The sequence below is a fragment of the Elephantulus edwardii genome, unplaced genomic scaffold, assembly GCF_000299155.1.
Source record: "Elephantulus edwardii isolate Elephantulus edwardi_28Jun2011 unplaced genomic scaffold, EleEdw1.0 scaffold00096, whole genome shotgun sequence".
In the NCBI taxonomy this organism is placed as follows: Eukaryota; Metazoa; Chordata; class Mammalia; order Macroscelidea; family Macroscelididae; genus Elephantulus; species Elephantulus edwardii.
The window spans coordinates 4405358-4430146 of NW_006399846.1; the positions used below are offsets into that span (position 1 = coordinate 4405358).

Here is a 24789-nt window from a genome sequence, read left to right on the forward strand (position 1 = left end):
TTAGGTATGAGTCAGTTCCAACTCAAAAGCAATGAGTTTTATAATGCCTAAAGGAAGCCGAATTCTTTCCAGAATCATAACCATTTAGCTATTGACATGAGCCAAGAGAAAAAAAAAGGGATCCTCTACAGAATAACCCCTCAAATGCATAGTGAAAAGTGTATGCCCATAACTCAAAGCACACACAGGTCAATCTGCTCCTCTCCTACCACACTACTCATTCCCACCAACCTCTAAGACTTTACAAAAAATTGGCAGCCCTGGACCAGTCCTCCCAACACTGACTAGGAAAAGGATTGACTGAATGGCCAGTAGTAATGCTCCTTGATTTTAAGTTCTTGATTAGTGTCCTTTTGTGTTCCAATTAGTAATACCGCTGTTTTTAGCCTCATTTCCCCCATGCTTCAGAGTAGTGATAAGAGGGAACATGTAATCAATCAAGTTTACTAAATGTTAACATCTACTTAAAGACATACTCAAGCGATTCTGGATCTTTCTATCATCCCTGGACACTTGCCCTGGAAGGGGGTAGGGGAGGATTCATTGAGATGTTTTCTCTCAACTCCTTAAGGCCCTGGAATCCTTTTGGTGTGTGAGACATGAGAACTCTGATCTATTATTAAGCGCATCTTTCAGGACAGTCAAGAAAGAAAGGAGGTGGTGTGGTTCCACATTTCCAGGGAAGGTCCTTTGAGGTCCTTAAGTGACTTAACGTTACCTGAACCAATGTTAAGCTGCCATCCTGGTGATGATGACCCAGGCCTTCAGGTGAAATACCCCCCAAGGCAAACTGAAGAATCTCTAAGCAGATGAGCTGGGGGAGGAGGTGTAGGACAGATGGTGATAATAGTTGTCAGGAATGAAGACAAAACAGTTTGGGTAGAAGCCAAAGATGAACTACCATCCTCCTATTTTTCTCCCCTCATAGAGCCAGATGATGCTGCCTATTTCAAGGATTTTCCAAGAATGGCACTGGATACATATCATGAACTCCCAGGGGAAGCTGTGGAGCAGATGCCACTGTTTCCACTCTTTTCCCCAGCAGAGCAGCAGTGTATATGTGCAGACTTCTCTACCCCACACGTGGTTCACGAAGTACACACACACACACACACACACACACACACACACACACACACATTCTCCCACCCTCTCCCACTTTGAGCAGTATATTGGGAGTTGAAGCCATTCCAGTTGCAATTATTGATGCTCCAAATCCAAGCTCCCTTCAGATGACTCCACTGTCCAACTGAACATTAGTTTGATCCCCAGTTCTTGATGGTATGCTGTATCTTCCACACTTGTGTGGTGCAGGTCTGGAGCACAAGCACATAGATACCTGCAGAGTTCTTCTTGATCTCCAGACACCGTTTAGTGGACTTGTTTATGACAGCTTTTTCCTGGATGGAAGGAGAGATAGAGTTAAGGTATTGAAATGTCCAATAGAATATCAGTCTCCTACTCTTATTCTTCTTGCTGTGCTTAGAGAGAAGCCTGACAAGCCCTCTAATCTATTACAAGTTGCCCTCAGGAGAAAAATGAAGAAAAACTTATAATGAGATTTCCCAGGGATTTCTCTACCATCCCACTGCAACCTAACCAGAGATCGGTGTATAACCACTGCTCTGCACTGAGGGTTGGCAAGTGTTGGCTTCCTGTACTATCATCAGCCTCTCCTGGGATTGAAGCGTGAGGTCTATAAAGATTGATATGACTTGATAGTGTCACAGAGAGCCAAGATTGCTTCTCTACTCAGCCATCCTGTGTCCTTTAAACCCCTCAGCTCACCTTTGTTATTCGTTCCCTCTCTACTTGATGAGTCTCTATTGTGCAATTGCAGTAGATGTTACATTTAGGAGTCTCAATCATGCTCACAGCACTCTTCATGCAGCATCCTGTCTGTGCTGTGGGAGTTTTGACAGTGTTTACAATGAGAATATTATGGGCTCTAGAGCTGAAGGGTCTGAGTTTGTATCATTGCTCCACCCTACACAAATGATATGGCCTTGGAAAAATGACACCCTGAGCCTTCATTTAGGAAATTCTGGTGGCCTAATGCTAAGAAGCTGTGCTGCACCCCAGAGGTGCACAGTTCAAATCTGCCTGTTGCTCCATGAAAAAAGGATGGAAAACCTCCTTCTATGTGATTTACTGCCTCTGAAAATGCACTGGAAGGTCAGCTACGGGTTGGCTCCATTTCAGTGGCACATGACAACAACAAGCTTTCATTTACTCATCTATAAAGTAGAGTTATACATATTAAACAAATAGTGTCTGTTGTGTGAAGATGTACAAAATGTTGGTTAATCTCTGCCACTACCCATCTTAATAGAAGAGGAAGCATCATTCTCCTCTGTGTCCCACGTGCCACTACCAGACTCCTTGAGCTCTTTACTCCTTATCTCCATAGCATCACGGCATCTGAGCAAAGGATCATCTCTCCTGATCTTGCCCTCTCCTCCTGTCCTTCCTCCTTCCCACATCCCAGTACATCCCTTTGCAATAACTCACATAGTCTCTTTTAATACTTAAATGAAACTTCTTTTCGCTTACACCACCTCTAATCTGCTCTCATCTTCATACCTCATATTACTCATGGACATTGCCATCAAGTCAGAACCTCCCCAGAGCTGACATTCCATTGGTTTTCTGAGACTGTAAATCTCATGGGAAGAGATCATCCATCTTGCTCTCTTACACGTTCTAGTGGATTTGAACTGTCAGAAAGGTTCGGCATGTGGGTTAGCAGGGCAAATCCCTTTGGACTATGCTACAGCATCCATTTGGATGACTACCAAGAAATCCTTATCTCACTCTCCCACTTCAGATAACCTACCACCAAGTTCTTTCAACCCCAAGCAGGGCTGCAGCTCTAACAGCTTCAAATCTCTGCTCCCTCGCTAATCATAGCCTCACGGTCTCTCATTTTTTCAATTTACAAAAGCCCCCAACAGCTTCTACTTCCCTAAAAGTAACTGCTCCTGACCACACTGTACTCCCTCTATCCTCACCCAGGTCCCTGGTGCACCTCCAGTGACAATCATTCAAGGTGATTCCCCAGGTTCATGAACTTCTTCTCCCAGTCAGTCCCACCCTCTTTTTTTTTTTTTTTGGCCACTGCTTCCAGATCACAGAAATCTCCTGAAGAAGGTTCTAGGTGAGCAGATCTCTCTACAAACATGCCCACAGCCATGTGACCTCTGAACTCTACTTCCCGTCTAGGTTACTGCTCTCGGATTCCCATGCCAGCTTTACCCCTCAGCTCTCACTCCTTAACAACTCATTGCTGTCGAGTCGGGGCTAACTCATAGCTGACCATCAAGCAGGATTTCAGGAGGAGATTGTCCATGGTCACCCGTCCTTTGAATCCTCTGTTAGATTAGAATTACAAGAGAGACACAGCTCAAAAATCTTTAGACAACTCTCCTAGGGACTTCTCGGGATAAAGATGGTTAATCTCCTCCTGTACAAATCAGAGCTTCCAAGAACCTCGAGGTTCAGCTGTGAGTCAGTTCTGACTCAACGGCAATGAGGTTTTTACATCTATATGCATATGTGTGTATGTGTGTGTGTGCATCCTGATTTTACAGATTAATCTACAAAAGTCAGAACTGGGGACGCCATGTTTTTCTAGAAAGTTTTCCACATTTCACAAGAGTCTGTCGTATACTTTTCATCACTCATTATCAGTTTTCTGTCTCTGACTGGTTTCTGCCATATATAAATTTTGCTATCATAGGTTTTACCACATAGCATTCAGTTCAAAGTAGAAAAAAGATGGTCAAGGGTCTAAGGCGGTGAGTTAAGGTCTTACCTGAAGACATGGGTTCAAATCCCATTTCTGATAACACACTGGTGATATCTGATGTGGTGTGATCCTTGGAGTGTTGCACTGCTTAGCTGAAGGCCACACCTCTCTGGTAGTTCAAATCCACCACCTGTTCTGCATGAGAAAGATGGGCAACCTCCTCCGCTGAGACTTAGAGCCTCTGAAAACCCACTGAAGGGTCAGCTATGAGTTATTTCCAACTCAATGACGATGAGGTTTTTTAATACGTGTGTGTGTGTGTGTGTTGGTATACAGTGAAATCTGTTAAGTGATGGCAGTGAAATGAGATGATGTTTCCCTATGGTTGGACATTTTCCTAATGTTTTGCCACCATAATGTTAGTATATCCTTCTCAGATCTTATATTCTCTTTCTAGGTTAAGATACAGATCTAACAATGGGATTTAAACCAAAACCCAACCCATTGCTGTTAAGTCTGTCTCACAGAGCCCCAGTAGGGCCAAGTAGAATGGCTCTATAGGGTTTCCAAGCCTGTGATGTTTCTGCAAACAGATTCCTTCACCTTTCTCCCTGACAATCTTGAATGGCTGGCATTTTAGCTCTATCTCAAAGAAAGACTGCTAAGCCACCAGGATTCCTCTCCAAAGTGGGATTGTAGTCTTTAAAATATGGAATCATTACTTTGAGGATCTGATTTCTTTTTTTCCTCCATCTAACCAAATTGATTTCCAGAACGGCGCCAGTTCCAATGTCACACCTGCTCCACTGTCCTCTCATCCAAGCCCCTGTGGGAGGGAGAACGCTCCCTCCACTCCCTTCCTTCTCATGCCTCCAACCCTGAGTGAGAGCGGTCTCCTCCTCTCACTGTCTCTTTCAGGGATCCTCTTTTTATCTTGAGCTGTTATTCCATTTGAAAGCTTTTCCACTGGCTATTTCGAGGGGACCCGCTATTGGGGTTTCTGAAGCTGTAAATTGCATGGGAAGTGATTACCCATCTTTCTCCTAAAGAGCTTCTGGTGGATTCGAACCACTACAGAGGTGCAGCCGTTGGGTTAGCAACACAACTCCTTTTGGACTGCACCACCTTGAAGCAGAATCTCTGCTCTCAACTTCATGTTCCTCATCTCACAGCCCAAAAGTCTCAAACATGCCTTATCTCTTCAAACCGTACCCATCTCAGTAGTGGCATTATCTTTACTGTGGACCCATGAAGTCATAACCTCCACTTTTTAAATTTGTGATTCAAAACACAAAGCTATGGAATGGAGTGAAAAATCAATCAAACAAAAACACAATCCACAAAGTAAACAGCATCAGAAGATTCCAAAGTTCAATCAAATATGCTAATGCTGGTCCTACAACGGATGTATGGGGTGTCAAAACTCTTAAAAATTGGCTTTTCTAGCTATTACATTAGCCCCCATTGTAGAGTTATGGTCGCCAGCTACCTTAAGTGTGGACAGATGATCTCGAAAATCATTGACGGCTGTGCAGCCAATATTAGACAGCATTTTCCACACTGTGAAAAATGGCTACAATCGTGGTGGAGAGAGGATGAAGAGACTGTGGCACTGCTGAGAAGAAAGTGCAGCAAGGTGTAACCAGAGTAATACTAGAGATAAAGGCCACAGCTAAAGGTTTTGCTTGGTGGGTGATTGAAGGAAAAGCTGATCGTAACTGCTCTAATATAAAGGCCACTGTTAAGGTTTTGCTTGATGGACGACTGAGGAAAAGCTCTAATATAAAATTTGCTGAATGATTGAGGAAACCAGAGGTTTATCTGTGTTGTTGAACTTAGCCTGGACTTTTACTAATTGAGGAATTGTGCCTTGTTAATCTGGCTTGGGACTCCTAAACTATACCTGAACTTGTATTGTGAGATTTTTTTTGCCTCCTAAACTCACCAAACTATATCCAAAATAAATCCCACAACTGTGTGTAAAGTGTATGAGTCTTGCAATGATCATCCCACCCAATGATTGGCAAAAGTAAGTGCAGGAACTTGTGGGGAAGCATGACTGACTATGTAGCTATTTGTAGCTCTGGTGGCGTAGTGGTAAGAAAGTGCACTGCAATCCCAAAGGCATGCAGTTTGAATCTGCCAGCTGCTCCATTTGAGAAGGGTGGGCAGTCTCCTCCCGTATGGTTAACAGCCTCTGAAAACCCACTAGATGGGTCAGCTATGGGTCGGTTCTGACTCAATGGTACTCAACAACACAACAACATGGATGTTATTGATGGGGACAGTTTCCCTTTATGAACTGGTAGATGTCGGACGAGGCCACCTTCACATTGAACAACAAGGACTCTCTACCTTTGCAAGCATCTTTATGCTTGAGCATGCCTATCTTTAAAAACAATACAAAGCTAAAAGACAACTCACCTGTTTAAAATCCCAATAAATGTGCAGTCCTTTCTGGGCTGCCTTAACACATGGCTCCAGAGTGGGGTTCTCCCCTTCACCAGGGTCAGTCAGGCAGCGATCCTCGGTATTTATCTCTGCAATCAGCGCTCCCACATAGAACTGACCTGTTAGGTGGTAGTAGACATTCTAGAAGAGGGCATAAACGGCATGGGCAATGGTCAGTGGGGTGGGGAGGCAGCTGACCTTACTGAGAGCACAAAGATGACGCTTGAAACCAGGAGGCACACATCATGAGCAACACTCTCCTTCCTAGGGTAAGATAAAGTCAGCTCTGCTTTTTCCCCTCAACTCTTCAAATATTTCAGAAAGGAGACAAAGCATGGGAAGGAGAATTAACTTGCTTCCTTCCTCCCAAGGGCTCTCACAGAGCTCCAGTTTTCACAGCATAAGGAAATGTGTCTTTGAAGCAAAACTCCAACTGGCCTTCAGAGACTGACCCTCTGTAAGTCTCAGCTCTGGGCTTGTAGTAAAGAAAACTTCTAGATTCTAAATCTGACACTCTTCTGCTCACTGAGCTTGGATAGATAGGTTGTTGTATCTCAGTGCTTTCATCTGTTAAGTGAAAAGAACACCCACTTCAATCAGTAGAGACTAGAGAAACCTCCAAAACTACCATCCACTCTGAGATAACTTCTAAACTTTGAATTGAAACCTCTCTCAGAGGTCACCTTTCAGCTAAATAAAAGGTAGATTGGTTCACAAAATAAGCAGTATCATCTGTAGACACTTGTTTCCTTAAAAAAACAACAACAACAACAAACCATGTATATAACAGAAAATGTTCTAATTTCACCCTACATCTAAAATTTGATAGTAAGAAGAGTAGGAGTAGGGAAGTTAGATTAATAAACAAAACAACCAGAATAGAAGTAGTGAGAATATTGATATAATGTGCAAATGTAACAAGTGTCACTAAACAATATCTATTGTGGTGGTGGTGGTGGTGGTGTTAGGTGCTGTTGAGTCAAGTATGACTCAGAGTGATCCTATGAACAACAGACCTGAACCCTGTCCTAGGCTATGCCATTCTCACCCTCTTGGACACACTTGAGCCCACTGCCGCAGTCACTATGCCAATTCATCTCGTTGAGGGTCTTCTACTATTTCACTAACCTTATATTTTCCAATAGTCATGTCATTTCCAAGTATGAGAGACAGAGCTTTGTCATCTTTGCCTCCAACGAGCTCTCTGTCTGCACTTTTCCCAAGATATGTCTGTTTGTTCTTTTGGCAGTCCATAGGATGGACACTCAGTGCTCTTCTCCAACACAACTCAAAGGCATTAATCCTTCTTCTGCCATCCTTACTTATTGTCCAGCTTTCAGATGCATAGCAGGTGATTGAAAAGACCATAGCCTGAATCCAGTGCACTTTAGTTTTCAAATAGAACAATATGCACAGAAATTTCTAAATGTGACTCTGATTTGCTGTGTAAATGGTCACTAAAAACACAAAATATCGTTTGTGATTCTGTAGTACTCTTTAAGGCCAACAGGGTGTCAATATTCTAGCAGGGCCGTGACCTGAAGTTGGCACCAGACTTCTTCCATCCTTTTGGGTCAGTCTCTCTCTTCTCTAGCTCACTATTGCCCTCCTAAATAACTAAATATAGCCTTTCTTCTCCTCTCTGTGCCTGATATATATCCATCTTTCCATCAGGTATTTGTTTATTTAAATAAAACGTTTCTTTTACACTGGTTTACTTACAAGATTTATATACATTGTTTTTCACACTGGATCTTTCCCATTTCCTTTACACACCCCTCCCTCCACCCATCAAATCGTGGGATTGTGATTAAACCCACCCCCCACCCATCCTCCCATTTTGCTCCCTCCCTCCCCTCTTGGATCCTTATGCACCTTCTACAGTAATGGTCTTATTTGTCCTTGTGGGACTGAGTTAGTTCACTTAGCATAATGCTCTCCAGTCCCTCCCAAATGAGGTAGTGATTTACAAAATCATTGCTCCTGTGTACGGTGTAGTATTCCATTGTGTGCATGTACCATAATTTCTCAACCCATTAGATTGTGGTTTTTCCATGAGGTTTTCTAATAAACTATTAAATACTTGGCTTCATGGGCAATTTGGGCTCACCTTTCCTCTTTATTCACTGATAACAACTCTTACCTCACTATCATCTAACACCAAGTCTGATCTGTTAAGGTTTCCAGAGGTTAAATACAACAGACTCCACCTGTTAGGATAAAGAAGATTGGGGGAAATACCTGTGAACTGAATGAATGGCAGCTATACATGATAGGGGTATTGCCTGGAATGGGTCCCTGATCAAGGCAGATACTTTCATCCAATGCATTTTTCATCTGAAGAAACAAAATAATACTGTTAGAGAAAGAGAACCCTCGAGTCCCCCAAACCCTGCATATTTTCTAGAGGACCAAGGTCACCAGAAACTAACAAAAAACGGAAAAATGGAATCAAGGTTGCCATTTTTGAAGTACTAGGAAAAATGACTACTGAGATTTCTATGACGCATACTTCCTAGAGTACCCACTTGACCCAGACCCTCGCACCTCATTTAGGGAAAGGGCATCTAGACTAGAAGTCAAGTGATCAAAGTAAACACACTGATTGGCTGAGAAATTGAAAGAAATACTGTTTCCAAAGTAAGAGACAAGAAAAAGAGATGAGATTTGAGGAGCAGGGGGCAAAGAGAATAAAAGGGTCCAAGGGCAGAGAGCCAAGGAAGAAGTCAAGAGTAGGAAGCGAATCTTGAGAAGGATGATAGATTTTATAAACTCCAATTCCACTGTCTTTTACAATCACTTAAAATAAACAGCATAATTTCATAATACGTACTCTTCCATAGCCTACAATGCTAGGAATTGGCTTCAGAATCGGATAGACATTTTTCAGGTACCAGTCAAAACTTTTACATTTCAGTTTCTCCCGGAGTGCCTTTCTGGATGAAACATCTCCATAATCTATTCCAGAATGCTGTAAATCAAACACCAAAGATGTTTTATCCATGGAACCACCTTAATTCTAACAGGACTGGACAACACATGAAGAACCTAGGAAATTGCCTGATAACCTGTAAAATAACCTTTGTATTACATATATTTTCTGGGAAAGCTCAAACCTAGGGAACTCTACTGGCTTTTAAAGCACTCACCAGTTTTCCAAAGTGGAGTCACTCAGTTTTCTTTCTACTCTTTAACAAATTGGGTCAGATTGCTCCAGTATGAGACACTACTTACACAATAAGCATGAAATGATTCTTCATGATAACCAGAAAAATCTCTCCAAAGGGATATGTTGGCAACAAGATTTGGAAACAAAAAGATGTTTCATAAAAATGATATTTTGGGGGGAGTCAAAGTTAAAGAATACTAGGGTATTGTTGTATGTCCTGTTGAGTCAGAACTGACTCATAGCTATACCCTCTAGTGGCTTTTCATGGGCTATAAATCACTAGTAAGAGATTGTCCATCTTTCTCGTATAGAGTAGCTGGTAGACTCAAACCACATGCTTTTATATTGACAGCACAACTCCTTACCACTTGTTGTTAGGTGCCATCAAGTCATAGACGACTCATAGTGACCCTATGAACAATAGACCTGAACACTTTATATAAAACTTTGGTATATAACTATGTATAACTTTGGTCGTTCCTCCATGTTCATAGAGTTTCTGAAGGCAAGCCATTTCAGAAGTGGATGCCACTCCTGCTTCCAAGCTTTTCTTTACAGATGAGGACATTCACAAATAGAATTTCATAAAGGGAAAAAAAGTTAGTGATCTTCTGGAGGGAACTTGGCTTTGTTGTTATCTCTTGGTATCATAGTACACCAGAATAAATTCTTATAAATCTCTTGAAATAATGAGCTCATGCTCTGCAATCCCCAAGGCGAGTGGTTCAAATCTACCAGATGCTCTGCTGGAGAAGGAGGCACAATCTCCTTCTGTGCCAGCTGGATCTGGTTCAACAGTACACAAAAAGAAAAAAGAAAGAAAAAAAAACCCACAGCAAAATCCCACAAATAATTAGCTCAATGTATGAGATAAATGACAATTGTTTAATCTGACTCCTGGTCCCCATCATTCTTCCCCCCCTCCTCATTATTCTTCTTGATCCAATCTTTTTTACATCCATTACACAAGTCCCTATCACTCTGCCTCCCTAGCATCGTGGGGCTACTTTAGGATCCAATGTGTTGGAGAAGAGTATGACAATGAGATTACCGCCTTCTGTACCCCAAAGCACACCCCAGTATGCTTGAGCCCAGAGTCACAAATGTCATACTGACTTTACGTGTCTAGGGAAGATGACACAAACTCACCAGTGAATGGCACCCCTATTCCAGTGCTCCCAACAAGATTACAGTGCCTCCTCTTAACACTCTGCATCCGTATCTACCATGTACCATCCTCTGTGTGTGTATCTGTCTCTATTTCCTTCTCTCTTTCTTTCTCTCACTCTCTCGTTGTTGTGGAGTCAGAACTGACTCATAGCTGACCCTTTGCTTTCCAAGACTATAACGTACATGGGAAGAGATTGCCCATATTTCTCTCACAGAGCCAGTGAGAGACTGGAAGCAGAACATCAACTCTGCTTTTGAGTTAGCATCACAACTCCCAATACTCTATCCTACCAGTGACTTTTTTTTTCTTTCTCTTGTTGTGTACTATTGAAACAGATACAACTGGCACAGGAAGAGATTGCCACTCTTTCTCCAGCAGAGCATCCGGTGGTTTCAAAACACACATCTTCAGGATTGCAGTGCAGCTTCTTGCCACTAGGCCACCAGAGCTCCCTAGCAGTGACTCTTGATGTCCAACCCTGCCTGCTCCAAGTAACTAATCTTCCATACAGCAGACTGACAAAGACTATGAAATCTACAAACCACCCTTTCCAGGTTTGGCTTTTGGAACTGCCACTAATTACCTGTATTACCTTAAACAATTTTCTTTCACATATCTGTGCCTTGTTTCTTCATCTGTAAAACCCAAATAATAAACTAACTCCATATCTATGTTGCATTGCTGAAATGAGTTAATATTTAGAACAGTTCTGGGGACAAAAATGTGTTCTATAAATGTCTATTGTTGTTGTTGTTGTTGGGTGCCTTGAAGTCAACTACAGCTCATAGCAGCCCCCTATAAATAACCAGTCTGAACGTTGACTTAGCCTGCCCCATTCTCTCCACCTCTGATGTACTCAAGCCCATTTTTAGAGTCAGTGTGTCAATCCATCTTATTGAGGGTCTTCTCTTTCTCTGATTCTCCACCTTTCCCAGCATGACTGCATGGCCAAAGCATGGCTAGCATTAGTCATGTACCATCAGAACTTTATTATACTCCTATAAGGGTTGACTAACTCTTTGCTCTGGTCCTTCCCATTCCTTATCATTAATCCTATCTTTTCTTTCTAATTTCATCGTTCTAATTTCATGACAAACCTGAAGAGGCACATTCCAGGCCATGTAGACCATGTGTTTATATTCATCCATCCAGATTTCAGCTACCCGCAGAGCATTGCGCTTCAGCACTGTGCCCAGATCTGCAGCGTAGGGCTTGTGATGTCTCTCTATGTGAGCAATCCGCGTGCAGGGTAAGACCTCTATCTTCCCTCCGCACTGCCATACCTTAAAGAGAAGGGGGGGAAATTCACCTGAGCATGCAGGGTCCAAGGCTCATATATTGCACAGTAAAAGATGACATTTAGAAACAGTTTTTAAAATAATTTTAATTCGGTCCACTTACTCCCACCTCCATCATGTTTCTCAATCTACCTACAAAAGGCCCTGCCCAATAAGTCTACCAAGCTATTTCTCTCCAATAATTAGACCACCATTCTTCTAAAAAAAAAAATCCTGTATTAACCAAAGGAGACATTGCTTCTACTTCCTTGTCCCAAAGAAAGTACAGAAGTCCTAAGAGTTGCCGTGGGCTTAGAAGCTGTGTCCAGTACACACGATATAGGGCAGTGTGGAAACAGACTCGGGTAATTCTACAATTCCCAAATCTTGGTATACATATCTTGCTTAATCACTTTTCCTTTAATATAGACAAGGAACTGTCACAAATAGACTATGGAAACCGTGATAGGCTGTTATGGTTACACTGCATGAGATTGTAATGTCTGGCTTGCTAGGAGATGTTCTCCTTTGATGGCTTTGAAAGTGCAGGTTACATATTGTAAACCATCTATGGAGAAGGCTGCATGGCATTGAGGTATACTTTTGGCTGACCGTCAGCAAATGAAGCCTTACTGTTTCCTCAGTTGGGAAGTCTACAATCACATGACAGATTCACTTGGAAGCAAACTCTTCCCCAAGTGAAGCCTCAGCTGAGAAGCCATCCCGGGTTGACACCTTGACTACATCTTTGCAGAGACCCCAGATAAATGGTGTGTGGACTCCGCAGAAATGATGAGGTGATAAGTGTGTGTTGTCTGAAACCTCAAAGACTGTGATAATATTGTTATACAGAAACGGATAATACACATAAATTCTTGACCAAGAACCACTATGATTTGCAATCCAACTATATAAATGCTCTTATTTGCCATCTCTATGAACATACACATACTTCTCAGACCATGCATTTCTACTATATTGCTTCAACTGAAACTCAGCTTATTGCAGTCAAGTTGGAACTGACTCATAGTCTCATAGCCCTATACTCTCCAATGGGTTTTTAGAGGCTGTATTTAAATTCTCATAGGTGAAGGACTCTCTCTAAAAACCCTCTGGAAGGTCAACTATGGGTAGGTTCTGACTTGACAGTACTCAACAACAACACTATCAATGTAAATCTCACAGGATGAGATTGCCTAATTTTTTTTTTTACCCCCATGGAGCAACTGGTAGGCTTTGAACCACTTGCCTTTGGGTTGGTAACATCCCTTGCACAGTTAGCTACTAAAGTTCCCTAAGATAGAGCTTAGAAGATATAAATAGCTAATGGTATTGGATTGATACAGTGTCTCCTGTGTCTTCTCTCCATGGCTGCTGTTTGTTGTTGCTGTTGTGTGCCATCAAGTCAGAATAAACTCACAGCTGACCCCCACCAGAGGGTTTTCAGAGGCAGTAAATCACACAGGAGGAGTTTGCCCATATTTCTCCCTTGGAGCAATTGGTAGATTCAAACTGCATGCCTTAGGCCACCAGTACTCCCTTTAGTTATGAATTAACTTTAGTTATGAACTATTTAGAAATGAATGAAAAGAGACAATCTTTAATCTGAGCTCAAAGCTTGACCATATCACTACATGCCAGGCAATAAACAACATCAAAAAGAAAAACATTTAAATTGTCAAGGATTTCATTTTACTTTCATCTACAATCAATGCTTATGTGAGCAACAATCAACAGATAAAAATAATGTATTGCATTGGGGAACTCTGCTACAAAAGGCAGATCTCTTCAAAGTGTTAAAAAGTAAAGAAGACTCTTTGAAGACTAAGATGTACCTGACACAAGTCTTGTTATTTTCAATGACTTCTTAAGCAGGTGAAAACTGGACAGTGAGTAAGAAAGACTAAAGAAGAATTAGTGCTTTTCAATTATGACATTAATACATTGGAAACAGAAATCTTAGAGTGAAAAGGTAAAAAAAGTCAAGAGGTAATCCAATTATCCTTGATAAACTATTTCATATCCAATACATATTTCTTTTTTTTCTTTTTTAAAATTTTTTATTGAGGTTTTAATGAAAGTTTACCAAGAACTTGGATTTCCATTCATTCATTGTTGCACAATTTCCTCCCCTGCCCCAGTTCACTTTGCTATGTACCTCTTATTCTGGATACCCAATACATACGTCAATTGGTACCACTCATATCTTGCCAAAAGCCTCTCATATCTGTCTTCCTCCACCTCTCTCTGTCACTCTTCCCCCCTCTCTTTCTTTCTCTCTCTCTCTCTCTGTGTCCTACACTATGCTAGCACTCTTCACCTTCACTGTGCAACTATTATCCTCATTTAAGTATCTCTCCCATGTTTATCGAGTTATAAATGACAGAGGTAGATTTTTAACCAAGGAAGTTGGCATGCTAAGTTCTGTCAGAGAAGCAAACTATCTAATCCCCAAATCCACGTTCCTCTCATCCATTCTGACTCACAGTGACCCTCCCTGGTGTGGGTTTCCAAAACTGTGACTCTTAACTGGTAAGACTGCCTTCTGCAGAGCTACTCTCCAAATGCTGGTTTTCTGATGGCAAGGTAGCATGTTGGACCGCCAGTCAGAAGGTCAGTAGTTTGAATCTGACAATCACTCTTGGAGAAAATGATGGGTAGTCTCCTCCTATGAAGATCGACAGCTTTGGAAACTCCGTGGAAAGCTGTCATTCAATTAGAATCCACTAGACGGCAGTAAGTGTCCATGAGCACCATTGCAGCTGTGGCCACTAGATGTCAGAATAAAACACTCTATGCAATCTGTGAGGTTCTCCAAGGCTGGGGAAGACAGATCCTAACTAGTTAGTGTTCTTGTTCTGTACCCTTGAGTCAGGATCAACTCACAGCTGACCCTCCAGTAGATTTTCAGCAGCTGCAAATTACACAGAAAGAGATTGTCCATCTTTTTCCCACAGTGCAGCTGGTGGATTTGAACTGCCTGTCTTTGGTTTGGCAGCACAACTACTTAATCATTATGTCGCCAGAGCTCTCTCTCGGAGAGAACTAGTGATTAGAGGTTTTAAAAAGGAGAAGACTCATATATGCAAACCAAGGGCCTTGGATGGGGATAAATGTTTTAATAAGAAAAGAGGGGTGGAAGATAACCCTCCCTCTACCAATCCCTACATTTTCAGCAAAGTTGGTTTATGAGTAACAAAATGCTAGACCAAACATGCTTTCTTGTGGAGATTTTAATGGTGGGGTTAAAGATGTGGGAAACAGACAGTTGGATTAGATTAAAAAAGTAGAAGAAAGAAAAACAAGAGAAAATTTTTTAAAAAATAATACTCAGGGCTTAGGACCCTACATTAAGTACTTGGGATTCCACTCAAATTAATCTTGATCTCTTGTAGACAGAATAACCACCACCACCACAATGTACTTTTCCCAGGAACTGTGTATAATGTAATTTTTTTCTCTTTTGTTTGTTTGGTGGGGTTTTGTTGTTGTTGTTGTTGTTGTTGTTTTGTGTGTGTGTGTGTGTGTGTGTGTGTGTGTGTGTGTGTGTATTTAGGGACCAGAAACCAATTGTCCCTGCTGTATCTCTTTTGCTCCATGGTTACAGTAATAAAAAGAGTAATTTGACCCATGACTAATCAGCTAGTCTACATTTCTCTGATTTGCTTTGCCCATAAGTGTGATGAGATCAATAAAATGTGGATGGGAAGGATGTGTGTACTGTTCTGGTAATGTCCTTAAAAGAAAAAGTAAAGTATACTCTCTCTGTTGTTGTTGTTAAGTGCCCTTGCATCATAGATGACTCATAGCGACCCTATAAATGAAAGACCTGAACACTTGTATAACTTAACAACATAGAGAGGTCAATGGGCCTAGTGGATAGAAAGTGATGCTACCAAGCCAAAGGTGGGTGATTTTAATCTGCGGCTTTCAGATTTGGTTTTGTTTTTGGTCAAACATTCTTCCAATTGGTATAGTATGGGAAGCCAATACTAAATACTTGTAATAAACTGAATGCCCGGTTCACCCTGAGACACCAAGGCAATCCTTAAGAGTTTAGCAGATTCTTGCATTGTATTTGCTGACCCCTCCCTCCTGAGACAGGAGGAAGGTTTTCAATAGAAAGAGCATGGCTTCATTTGCATTGAATTCTCTTTGTGATTTGTTGTTGTTGTTGTTGTTATGTGCCATTGAGTTGCTTGAGACTCATAGCAACCCTATGTACAACAGCCCTAAACCCTGCTCTACCCTGTGCCAATCGCACTGCCTCTGACACACCCATGCCAATTACCCCAGTCACTGAATCAATCCACCTCATAGAGGGTCTTCCCCTCTTATGCCATCCCTCCACCCTCCCAAGCATGATGTCCCTCTCCAAGGACTACAATATGCCCAAAGTATGTCAGACGAAGCCCCAGAATCCTTACCTCCAAGGAGTAGCCTGGTTTAACCCTCTCTAGGATGAATCTGCTTGTTTTTCTTGGCAGTCCATGGTATATTCAATACTCTTCTCCAGCACCACAGCTCAAAGGCATCAATTCTCCTTCTGTCCTCCCTAGTCATTGTCCAACTCTCTGATGCATAACAAGCAATTGCAAAGACCATAGCCTGTATCAGATGCACCTTAGTCTCCAGAGTGACACCTTTGCTCTTCAGTACCCTGGTGAGGTCCCTAACAGCAGACTTTTCCATTGCAATAAATTTTTTTATTTCTTGGCTACTGGTGCCAAGAGTGTTGACCCTGGAGCCAAGCAGACTAAAGCTGTGAACAATCTCAATCTCTTCATCATCCATCCTGATGCTGCCAATTAGTCCAAGGGTGAGAATCTTTGTCTTCTTGACATTGAGCCTCAATCCATACTGAAGGCTGCAGTCCTTGACCCTCTGCAGCAAGCATTTCAGGTCCTACTCAGTTTCAGCAAGCAGGGTTGTGTCAGCTGCATAACACAGAGTGTTAATAGATCTTCCACCAATCCTGATGCAACACTTCTCCTCATAGAGACCAGCCTCTTGGATAATCTGTTCTGCATACAGGTTGAAAAGGTATGGAGATAGGACACGTCCCTGGCATACACCTTTCCCAATTTTGAACCATGCAGTGTTTCCCTGCTCTGTTCTGATGACTGCCTCTTGGTCCAAGTATAGGTTTTACATTAGAACAATCAAGTGTTCTGGGATTCCCATTCTTCTCAGAGTCAGCCACAGTTTGTTATGATCCATACAGTCAAACATCTTTGCATAATCAATGAAACACAGATATACATTCCTCTGGTATCCCCTGCTTTCTGCTAAGAGCCATCTAACATCACCTACAATATCCCTAGTACCATGACCCCTTCTAAACCCAGCCTGGACTTCTGGCAGTTCTCTGCTGATCTAGTGCTGTTCTAGTTGGTTTTGGATAATTTTCAGTAGAATCTTGCCTGCCTGTGAAATCAATGCTATTGTTCTATAGTTTCCATACTCTGTTGGGTCACCCTTCTTTGGAATGGGAACAAATATAGATCTCTTCCAGTCAGTTGGTCAAGTGGTTATTCTCCATATTTCTTGGCACAACTTGGTGAGCACATTCAGGGCAGCATCTGTTAGTTGAAATATATCAATTGGTATACCATCTATTCCTGGGGTCTTACTTTTTGCCATTTCCTTCAAAGCAGCCTGAACTTCTGCCTTCATCACCATAGGCTCTTGCTCATATGTTGTTTCATGGAATTCTTCTGTGCCTGATAATTCCTTTCGATACAGTGACTCAGTATATTCTTTTGATCTTCGTCTAATACTTCCTGGATCATTTAATATTCTGCCTAAATCATCCTTGATTATAGCAACTCAAGGTTTGTGTTTGTTTGTTCTTTAGTTCCTTGAGCTTAAGAAATGCTGAACGAGTTAGGCCCTTTGGATTTTCTGACTTCAGGTCCTTGCTCATTTTATTTTGTGATTTACTTCCTGGTAATTTTCAATAAAGAGACAGGGAAACTGGAATGGGAGCCCTCAGGCATGGGAACTGCTGCCCCCCTGTTTTTTATGCTCTCTGTTCTATCTCTTCTTGGTATTCTGTCTCATTATTAATAATTATAAAAATACTTTACCCTTGGTCTGCAACAGTATAGCATTGGTCTGTCCATTCACTGTACAGAGGTAACTGTTGGTTGCTGTGAAGCTGAACACTATGACACTGATGTGTCAAATGTGATAATGGTTACCCATGGTGGACAGTGTTTGGTGGAGCTCCCCAATTAAAACAAGCTTGGAAGCAGGAGTGGCATCCACTTCCAAAATAGCTTGCCTCTGGAAACCATATGAACTTGGAGAAACGATGAAAATTATACAAGTGTTCAGGTCTTTTGTTTATAGGGTTGCTATGAGTCATCTGTGACTTAATGGCACTTAATAGGAACAACAACATGATCTTTCTGGCTTCCCTTCTCTTCCAATAACACAAAGATGGTTCTGAGTAGGGAAGAACCACAAAACAGAAAGAGCCTTTGTCGCCTTCATTCTAGGACCTGCTCTGAGGAGAAAGATGGGTAATCTCTTCCCATGTATTCTATAGCCCAATAACTCCAATGGAGTGCTAGCTGAGAGTTGACTCCAATTGGGCAGCAAAGAGGTTGGTTTGGAGATTTTTTGGAATTAGAATATAATATAGAGAAATGTGGAAACTACAGAACAATATCACTGATTTCACATGCAAGCAAGATTTTACTGAAGATTATCCAAAAACGACTGGAACAGCACATCAACAGAACACTGCCAGAAGTCCAGGCTGGGTTTAGAAGGGGTCGTGGTACTAGGGATATTGTAGCTGATGTTAGATGGATCTTGGCTAAAAGCAGGGAATACCAGAGAAATGTCTATCTGTGTTTCATTGACTATGCAAAGGCATTTGACTGTGTGGATCATAACAAACTGTGGCTGACTCTGAGAAGAATGGGAATCCCAGAACATTTAATTGTGCTAATACGAAACCTATACTTGGACCAAGAGGCAGTAGTCAGAACAGAGCAGGGTAACACTGCATGGTTCAAAATAGGGAAGGGTGTACACCAGGGATGCATCCTGTCTCCATACCTTTTCAACCTATATGCAGAACAGATTATCCGGGAGGCTGGGCTCTATGAGGAGAAATGTGGGGTCAAGATTGGTGGACGATTTATCAACAATGTGTGTTATGCGGATGACACAACTCTGCTTGCTGAAACTGAAGAGGACCTGAAGCACCTGCTGCAGAGGGTCAAGGACTGCAGCCTCCAATATGGTTTGAGGCTCAATGTCAAGAAGACAAAGATTCTCACCACTGGACCAATTGGCAGCATCAGGATGGATGGTGAAGAAATTGAGATTGTACACAGCTTTAGTTTGCTTGGCTCCACAGTCAACAGTCTTGGCACCAGCAGCCAGGAAATTAAAAGGTGCATTGCCATGGGAAAGTCTGCTGTTAGAGACCTCTCCAAAGTACTGAAGAGCAACGGTGTCTCTCTGGAGACTAAGGTGCGTCTGATACAGGCCATGGTCTTCGCAATCACCTGTTATGCATCAGAGAGTTGGACAATGACCAAGGAGGATAGAAGGAGAATTGATGCCTTTGAGCTGTGGTGCTGGAGAAGAGTATTGAGAATACCATGGACTGCTAGGAAAACAAAAAGATTTGTCCTGGAAAGGGTTAAACCGGGTGGCTGCTTGGAGGCAAGGATTCTGAGGCTCTAACATACTTTGGACATGTTGTAAGGAAAGACAGGTCCTTGGAGAGGGACATCATGCTTGGGAGGGTGGAGGGACAGCGCAGGAGAGGAAGGCCCTCTATGAGGTGGATTGATTCAGTGACTGGGATAATTTGGATGGGAGTGTCAGAGACGGTGTAATTGGCACAGGACAGAGCGGAGTTTAGGGCTATTGTACATAGGGTCGCTATGAGTCGCAAGCGACTCGACGGCACATAACAACAACAACAACATTTAAGCATTTCTCACTCTGACTTCAATCACATATTAATATATTTGCAAATTATTTTCAAATTAATTGTTATCCTTTAACTGGACCATCATCCTTGTAAGAGATAAAATAAAGATCTTTCATTCACAAGTAAGAAAACTGATCAAGACCACCATACATACACACACTCATTGTTTTCTCTGTCAAAGAACATTTGTGCCTTAAAATAAGACTCACCCAGACAGGTCTCAGAATTTATTTGCTACCATATAAATATGAAGGGAAAGACCTCTCATGGCCTAGTGGGTCAGGTTCTGCACTGCCAATACAGAGGCAAGTGGTTTGAATCAACCAACTACTCCAAGAGTGACAGATAGGCAATCTTTTACTGTGTGATTAATAGCCTCTGAAAACCTACTAGACTGTGAGCTGAGTCAATTCCAACTCAAGTACACCTAAACAACAAAGAAGGACCTCTGTTGAGCTAGCTCAAAGGCAGCCCCTCTCTGGAAGTTTGAATCCACAGTAATGAATTTCCAAACAAACAAACAAATATATCTTGGCGGAAGTACAACCAAGGTGCCCTTTAAAGGTAAGGATGGTAAAACTTCATCTCACATAGTTTGGGCATGCTGTCAGGAGGGGTAAGAACTTAGAAAATTATATCATCCTGGGACAGGGGGAGGGTCTAGGATAGAAATGAAGACAGTCAATGAGATGTACTGACACAGTGACTACAACAATGGGCTTGAGGATGGCAGAGATCATAAGGGTGGGGCAGGGTTCAGATCTGCTGTTCACAGGGTCACTACAACGAGTCAGGGTTGACTCCAGGATACCTAATAACAACATTTGAAGCCACTGGTTTGGAGTAATTTGTTACTTAACATTTTTTGACTATAGCTAGCCAACATATAGGTATAACAGGAACTAGAACTTGGAATTTCTCCAGCCACCTTTGTTAACACCTTGAATTCTCTTGTTCACTGCTGTCAAGTCAGCCCTGAACTCACAGTAAAACCAAATAAAACCAAATGAATACATCTGCTTAGTTCTGCACCAGCCCTATAATCAGTTGCAATTCAAAGCTTTTCTATTCAGAGTGTTTCACTGGCTCATTTTCAGAAGTAGTTCTCCAGGCCTTTCCCCATTTTCAGAAGTAGATCTCCAGGCCTTTCCCCCTAGTCAATTTTGGTTAGAAAGTTCTAGCAAAACATCTTCAGCATCACAGCAGAATACAAGCCTCTGCTGAAAGACAAACTGGCTATGCATGAGGAGACTTTACCAAGAACTGAACCTGGGTCTGATAGGGTGGTATTAATAAGTTCAGAATTCTCTATATAGGTATCAATTATAAAACTATAGATCTTTCCAGCCAGCTGGACTGGTTGCTTGACCTTGGAGTTCTTAGTGTCCTTTCTGTGATCTGTTTATCAAAAGAGGAGATGCATCTCCTAGATTAGCTGTTATCTCTTTGAGGCTGTTTTCCCCAATCATATATAAATTGTAACCTAATCTGCCTTTTTGCCTGGAAAGGAAGTATTTGGGTATGAATGATTTTCTTTCAGATATAGAAATTCTTTGATTTTACTAACAGAAGTTTATTGTTAAGTAAGTTGGTGTCTCGCCATCCTATAAAAGCCCATGACCACTCCCGGACTGGGAGACAGTGTTGGAGGTGACTCATTGTATTCCAGATCTGTGTAATAAAGTGCTTATGGATATTGCAATCCCTTTGTCTATTGGTGATTGACTACAGAAAGAACCCCTTGGTTCTGTAACAGGTCTCCCTATCTGATAGGGTGGTATTAGTAAGTTTAAAATTCTCTATATATGTATCAGTTATAAAACTATAGTTATATAATTATAAACTAACATCAGTTTTCTTCAGCCTGAAAAACTAGTTACTAAGCCTCCAAATTCTATTTCCTGTCTTTAGTCATGTAAAGTAGTTTGATCTCTCTGAGGCTGTTTCCTAGTCATATGTAAATTGTATCTTAATATGCCTGTTTATGAGGAAGAGGACTGTGCCCATCCTGAATTATTATTACTTAAATATGAACTATTCTTTTCAGATGTAAAGATTATCTTTTTTAACTGAAAAAAGTGCATTGTTAAATGAGCTAGGGTTTTACCTTCATATAAAACCCAGTGATCACTCCCAAACGGGGAGGCAGTCTTGGAGGTGACTCACTGTCTCCCAGATCTGTGCTTACGGATACTGCAATCCATTTGTCTTACTGGTGATCGACTACGGAAAGAACCCCTTGCGTTCAGTAACACATCTACTACTGAATCACCAATGCTTCTGAATTCCTTTTAAAAACAAACAGCTTCAACCACCAAAGTCTATACTTGCTTCGTTTTGATTTGCGGAGACAGTCAATTATGTTTCCCAGGCTATCAATCTTTCTCCTGCAGAATAGATTAAAACTACCACCATCATGGTTCACAGCCAACACGTGAATCATTACACCAACAGGTCTGCCCCGATTCCCATGGAAATGTTTCCATGGAAAATTCAGGTTGTTCATCTGCTATAAGCCAAGTATGGAGAGCAGCTAGCGTAGAGAATAGGGAGCATTTCTGAAAGTAAATCCATGTTTGTCCTACACATACAGAATGTGGTCAGAACAGGAATTCATTCAAGGGTTTCAGTGATGTCTACATCGCTGGTCGTGTGTCCTAGATTAGTCTGTATATATGCTGTTGTTGTCGTGGGCCATTGAGTCAGGACTGACTCAGAGCTAACTCTCCACTGAGCTTTCAGAGGTTATAAATTGCTTGGGAAGAGATTGTCCATCTTTCTCCGGAGATGCAACTGGTAGATCCAAACCACCTATTGTTGGAGTGGCAGTAAAACTTATTACCACTAAACCACCAGAGATACACACACACAGAGGCACACGCGCGCGCGCGCGCACACACACACACACACACACACACACACACACACACACGTATATCTCAACAAATTTCTTACAGTGTTTGTCTCCCTGGTCCCTCTTCCTGTCCTAGTTTTCACTGTCTTTGATAATGCAGTTTGTATTGTAGTCTTGCAAATAATTGGCTTTCCGAAGGATGATATATTCCAAGAAAAGCTTGGCAAACATGTGGAGTCCTCAGGGGAAGTACGCAGACCATCTGCTGAGCCTCATTGGAATCCCTCTGGCCTACATCTCCTCCATCTAGTGACCTGGAAACATGAGAATTTGCCCAACTCTTGAGTCAAGGTCATTCAGTCTTGCTGCTAGATTTCTGAGGTCCTCCTCTTATCTTCCCTAGGTTTTGTCTACTAAGTAGAAGAAAAATGTACCCACCCTTAGGCTAAGTTCCACGTTCTCTCCTCCGTAGACTAGCATTTCGCCATCCAAGCCTCCAATCTTTCCCAAGAAGAGCCTGTCAGCAGCCAGGATGCCCATGATGGAAGGACTTCTGTGGAGCAAACAGTGAGTCACTAACCCTTCTCGGAGGAGTAGGTCAAGATGGAGGGGACAATGGGAAACCCAATGACTGTCTGACCTTAAAAATTCTACCTAAATAATGAATCAATAAACACAATGTGGAATAGACATACAATGGAATATTGTTTTGTCATAAAAGTAAAAGTAAGTCTTGATCAACCCAGATATACTTTGAATCATTATAATGAGCAAAATAAGTCAATCTCAAAAGGATAAATATCATATGATCTCTCTTATGTAAAATAAGCAAATAAATATTCTTTGTAAATAATAAGAAAATTAGTTCAAACATCTTGCAGTCAAGTCAGAATCATCTCCTAACTGACCCACCAGTGGGTGTTCAGAGGCTGTACATAGCAGGGAAGGAAATTGCCCATATTCTCCCTATGAAGTGTCTGGTGGATTCAAACTACCCAAGAGGTGCCCTCATTTGTTTAGTACTACAGTTCCTTATGGACTCTAGGACTCCTAACAAATCCATGTTGTTATTGTGTGCCATCAAATCAAAACAGATTCACAGCTGACCTTCCAGTAGTTTTTCAGGGGCTGTAAATCATGCAAGAATTTGCCCATCTTTCTCCCATAGGGCAGTTGGTGAATTCAAGCCACCTGCCATTGGCTTAGCAAGAGCAATCTCTTACCTCTATGCCACCAGAGCTTCCCTTAAGCAAACATATAGAAATAAAAAAAAAACTATTAGTGGTTACCAAGGGTAGAAGGGAGGAGGAAGGCAGTTTTTGCTTAGGGAGTGGTGAATTTATGTTAATAGGGATAGAGTAATTTGGAAAAGGATAGGGAAGATGGTTGTAGAGTTTGAAGAATATAATAAGTGTGACTGAACTATGTATTTAGAAATTGTTGGATTAGTGTATGTGTTGCCTTGTGTATTTTTACCACAATAAAAAGAAATACAATTTCTACCAAAACTTCTCATCCTGCAGGTCCTCCCTAAATCCCCAAAGTAGATTGACTACCTGTAGTCTTTGCTTATGTCCTGTGCTGTCATCATTTCCACATTATATTGGGATTATGCCTTGTCTTTTTGGTATCTCTATATTTGTGAAATTAATCTTGGCCCCATCTCTAACAAATATAATTATAAACATTAAGAATTTCCTCTGAAAGTCTCTAAACAGTCCAAAGTTTCTGTGCTGCTTTTTTCTGGGATTAACTCAACAATTGTCATTGCCTAATTTCCTATCCTCCACTCAAACCCCTCAACTTCTTCCACAGACCCCATTATTACCACCAAAGATAAACAAAACCAATAGCACAGTTTTGCCTTCCCATGTGCTAATCATGTTCCCTGGGTAGCCTCCAGACTTACCTGACTGGAGCAGTGGCATCATGCAGATCAATCCAGGCCTGAGGCAAAGAATCATAGCGGCACCACAGTTCCCAGTTAAATCCATCTACTGCCAATGCATACTTTTGCAGATCAAAGGTGTCAAAAAGAATTTTGTCAAACACTGGAGAAACAATCACAGTGTGGTCCTCCTGAATCCGAGCCAAGATGGGTTCTGCCCTAGAAGAAGAGTGTGTGGCAAGACCAATTGTGGACAAGTAGAGGAACAAGC

At 41.7% G+C, this 24789-nt stretch overlaps 1 protein-coding gene across 1 annotated transcript in view; it reads right to left on the reverse strand.

Moving 5' to 3' along the window:
• Positions 1 to 1256: 1256 nt before the first annotated feature.
• GALNT8 (UDP-N-acetyl-alpha-D-galactosamine:polypeptide N-acetylgalactosaminyltransferase 8 (GalNAc-T8)) overlaps positions 1257 to 24789 on the reverse strand; it is a 69899-nt gene continuing 46366 nt past the window's right edge. The window contains exons 5-11 of the mRNA XM_006891364.1: positions 24540 to 24737; positions 23069 to 23183; positions 11637 to 11822; positions 9033 to 9170; positions 8441 to 8536; positions 6173 to 6340; positions 1257 to 1400 (exon numbers count right to left, since the gene is read on the reverse strand). Of these exons, the coding sequence (XP_006891426.1) occupies positions 1257 to 1400; positions 6173 to 6340; positions 8441 to 8536; positions 9033 to 9170; positions 11637 to 11822; positions 23069 to 23183; positions 24540 to 24737 (1045 nt within the window). The remainder of the gene's footprint in view (positions 1401 to 6172; positions 6341 to 8440; positions 8537 to 9032; positions 9171 to 11636; positions 11823 to 23068; positions 23184 to 24539; positions 24738 to 24789) is intronic.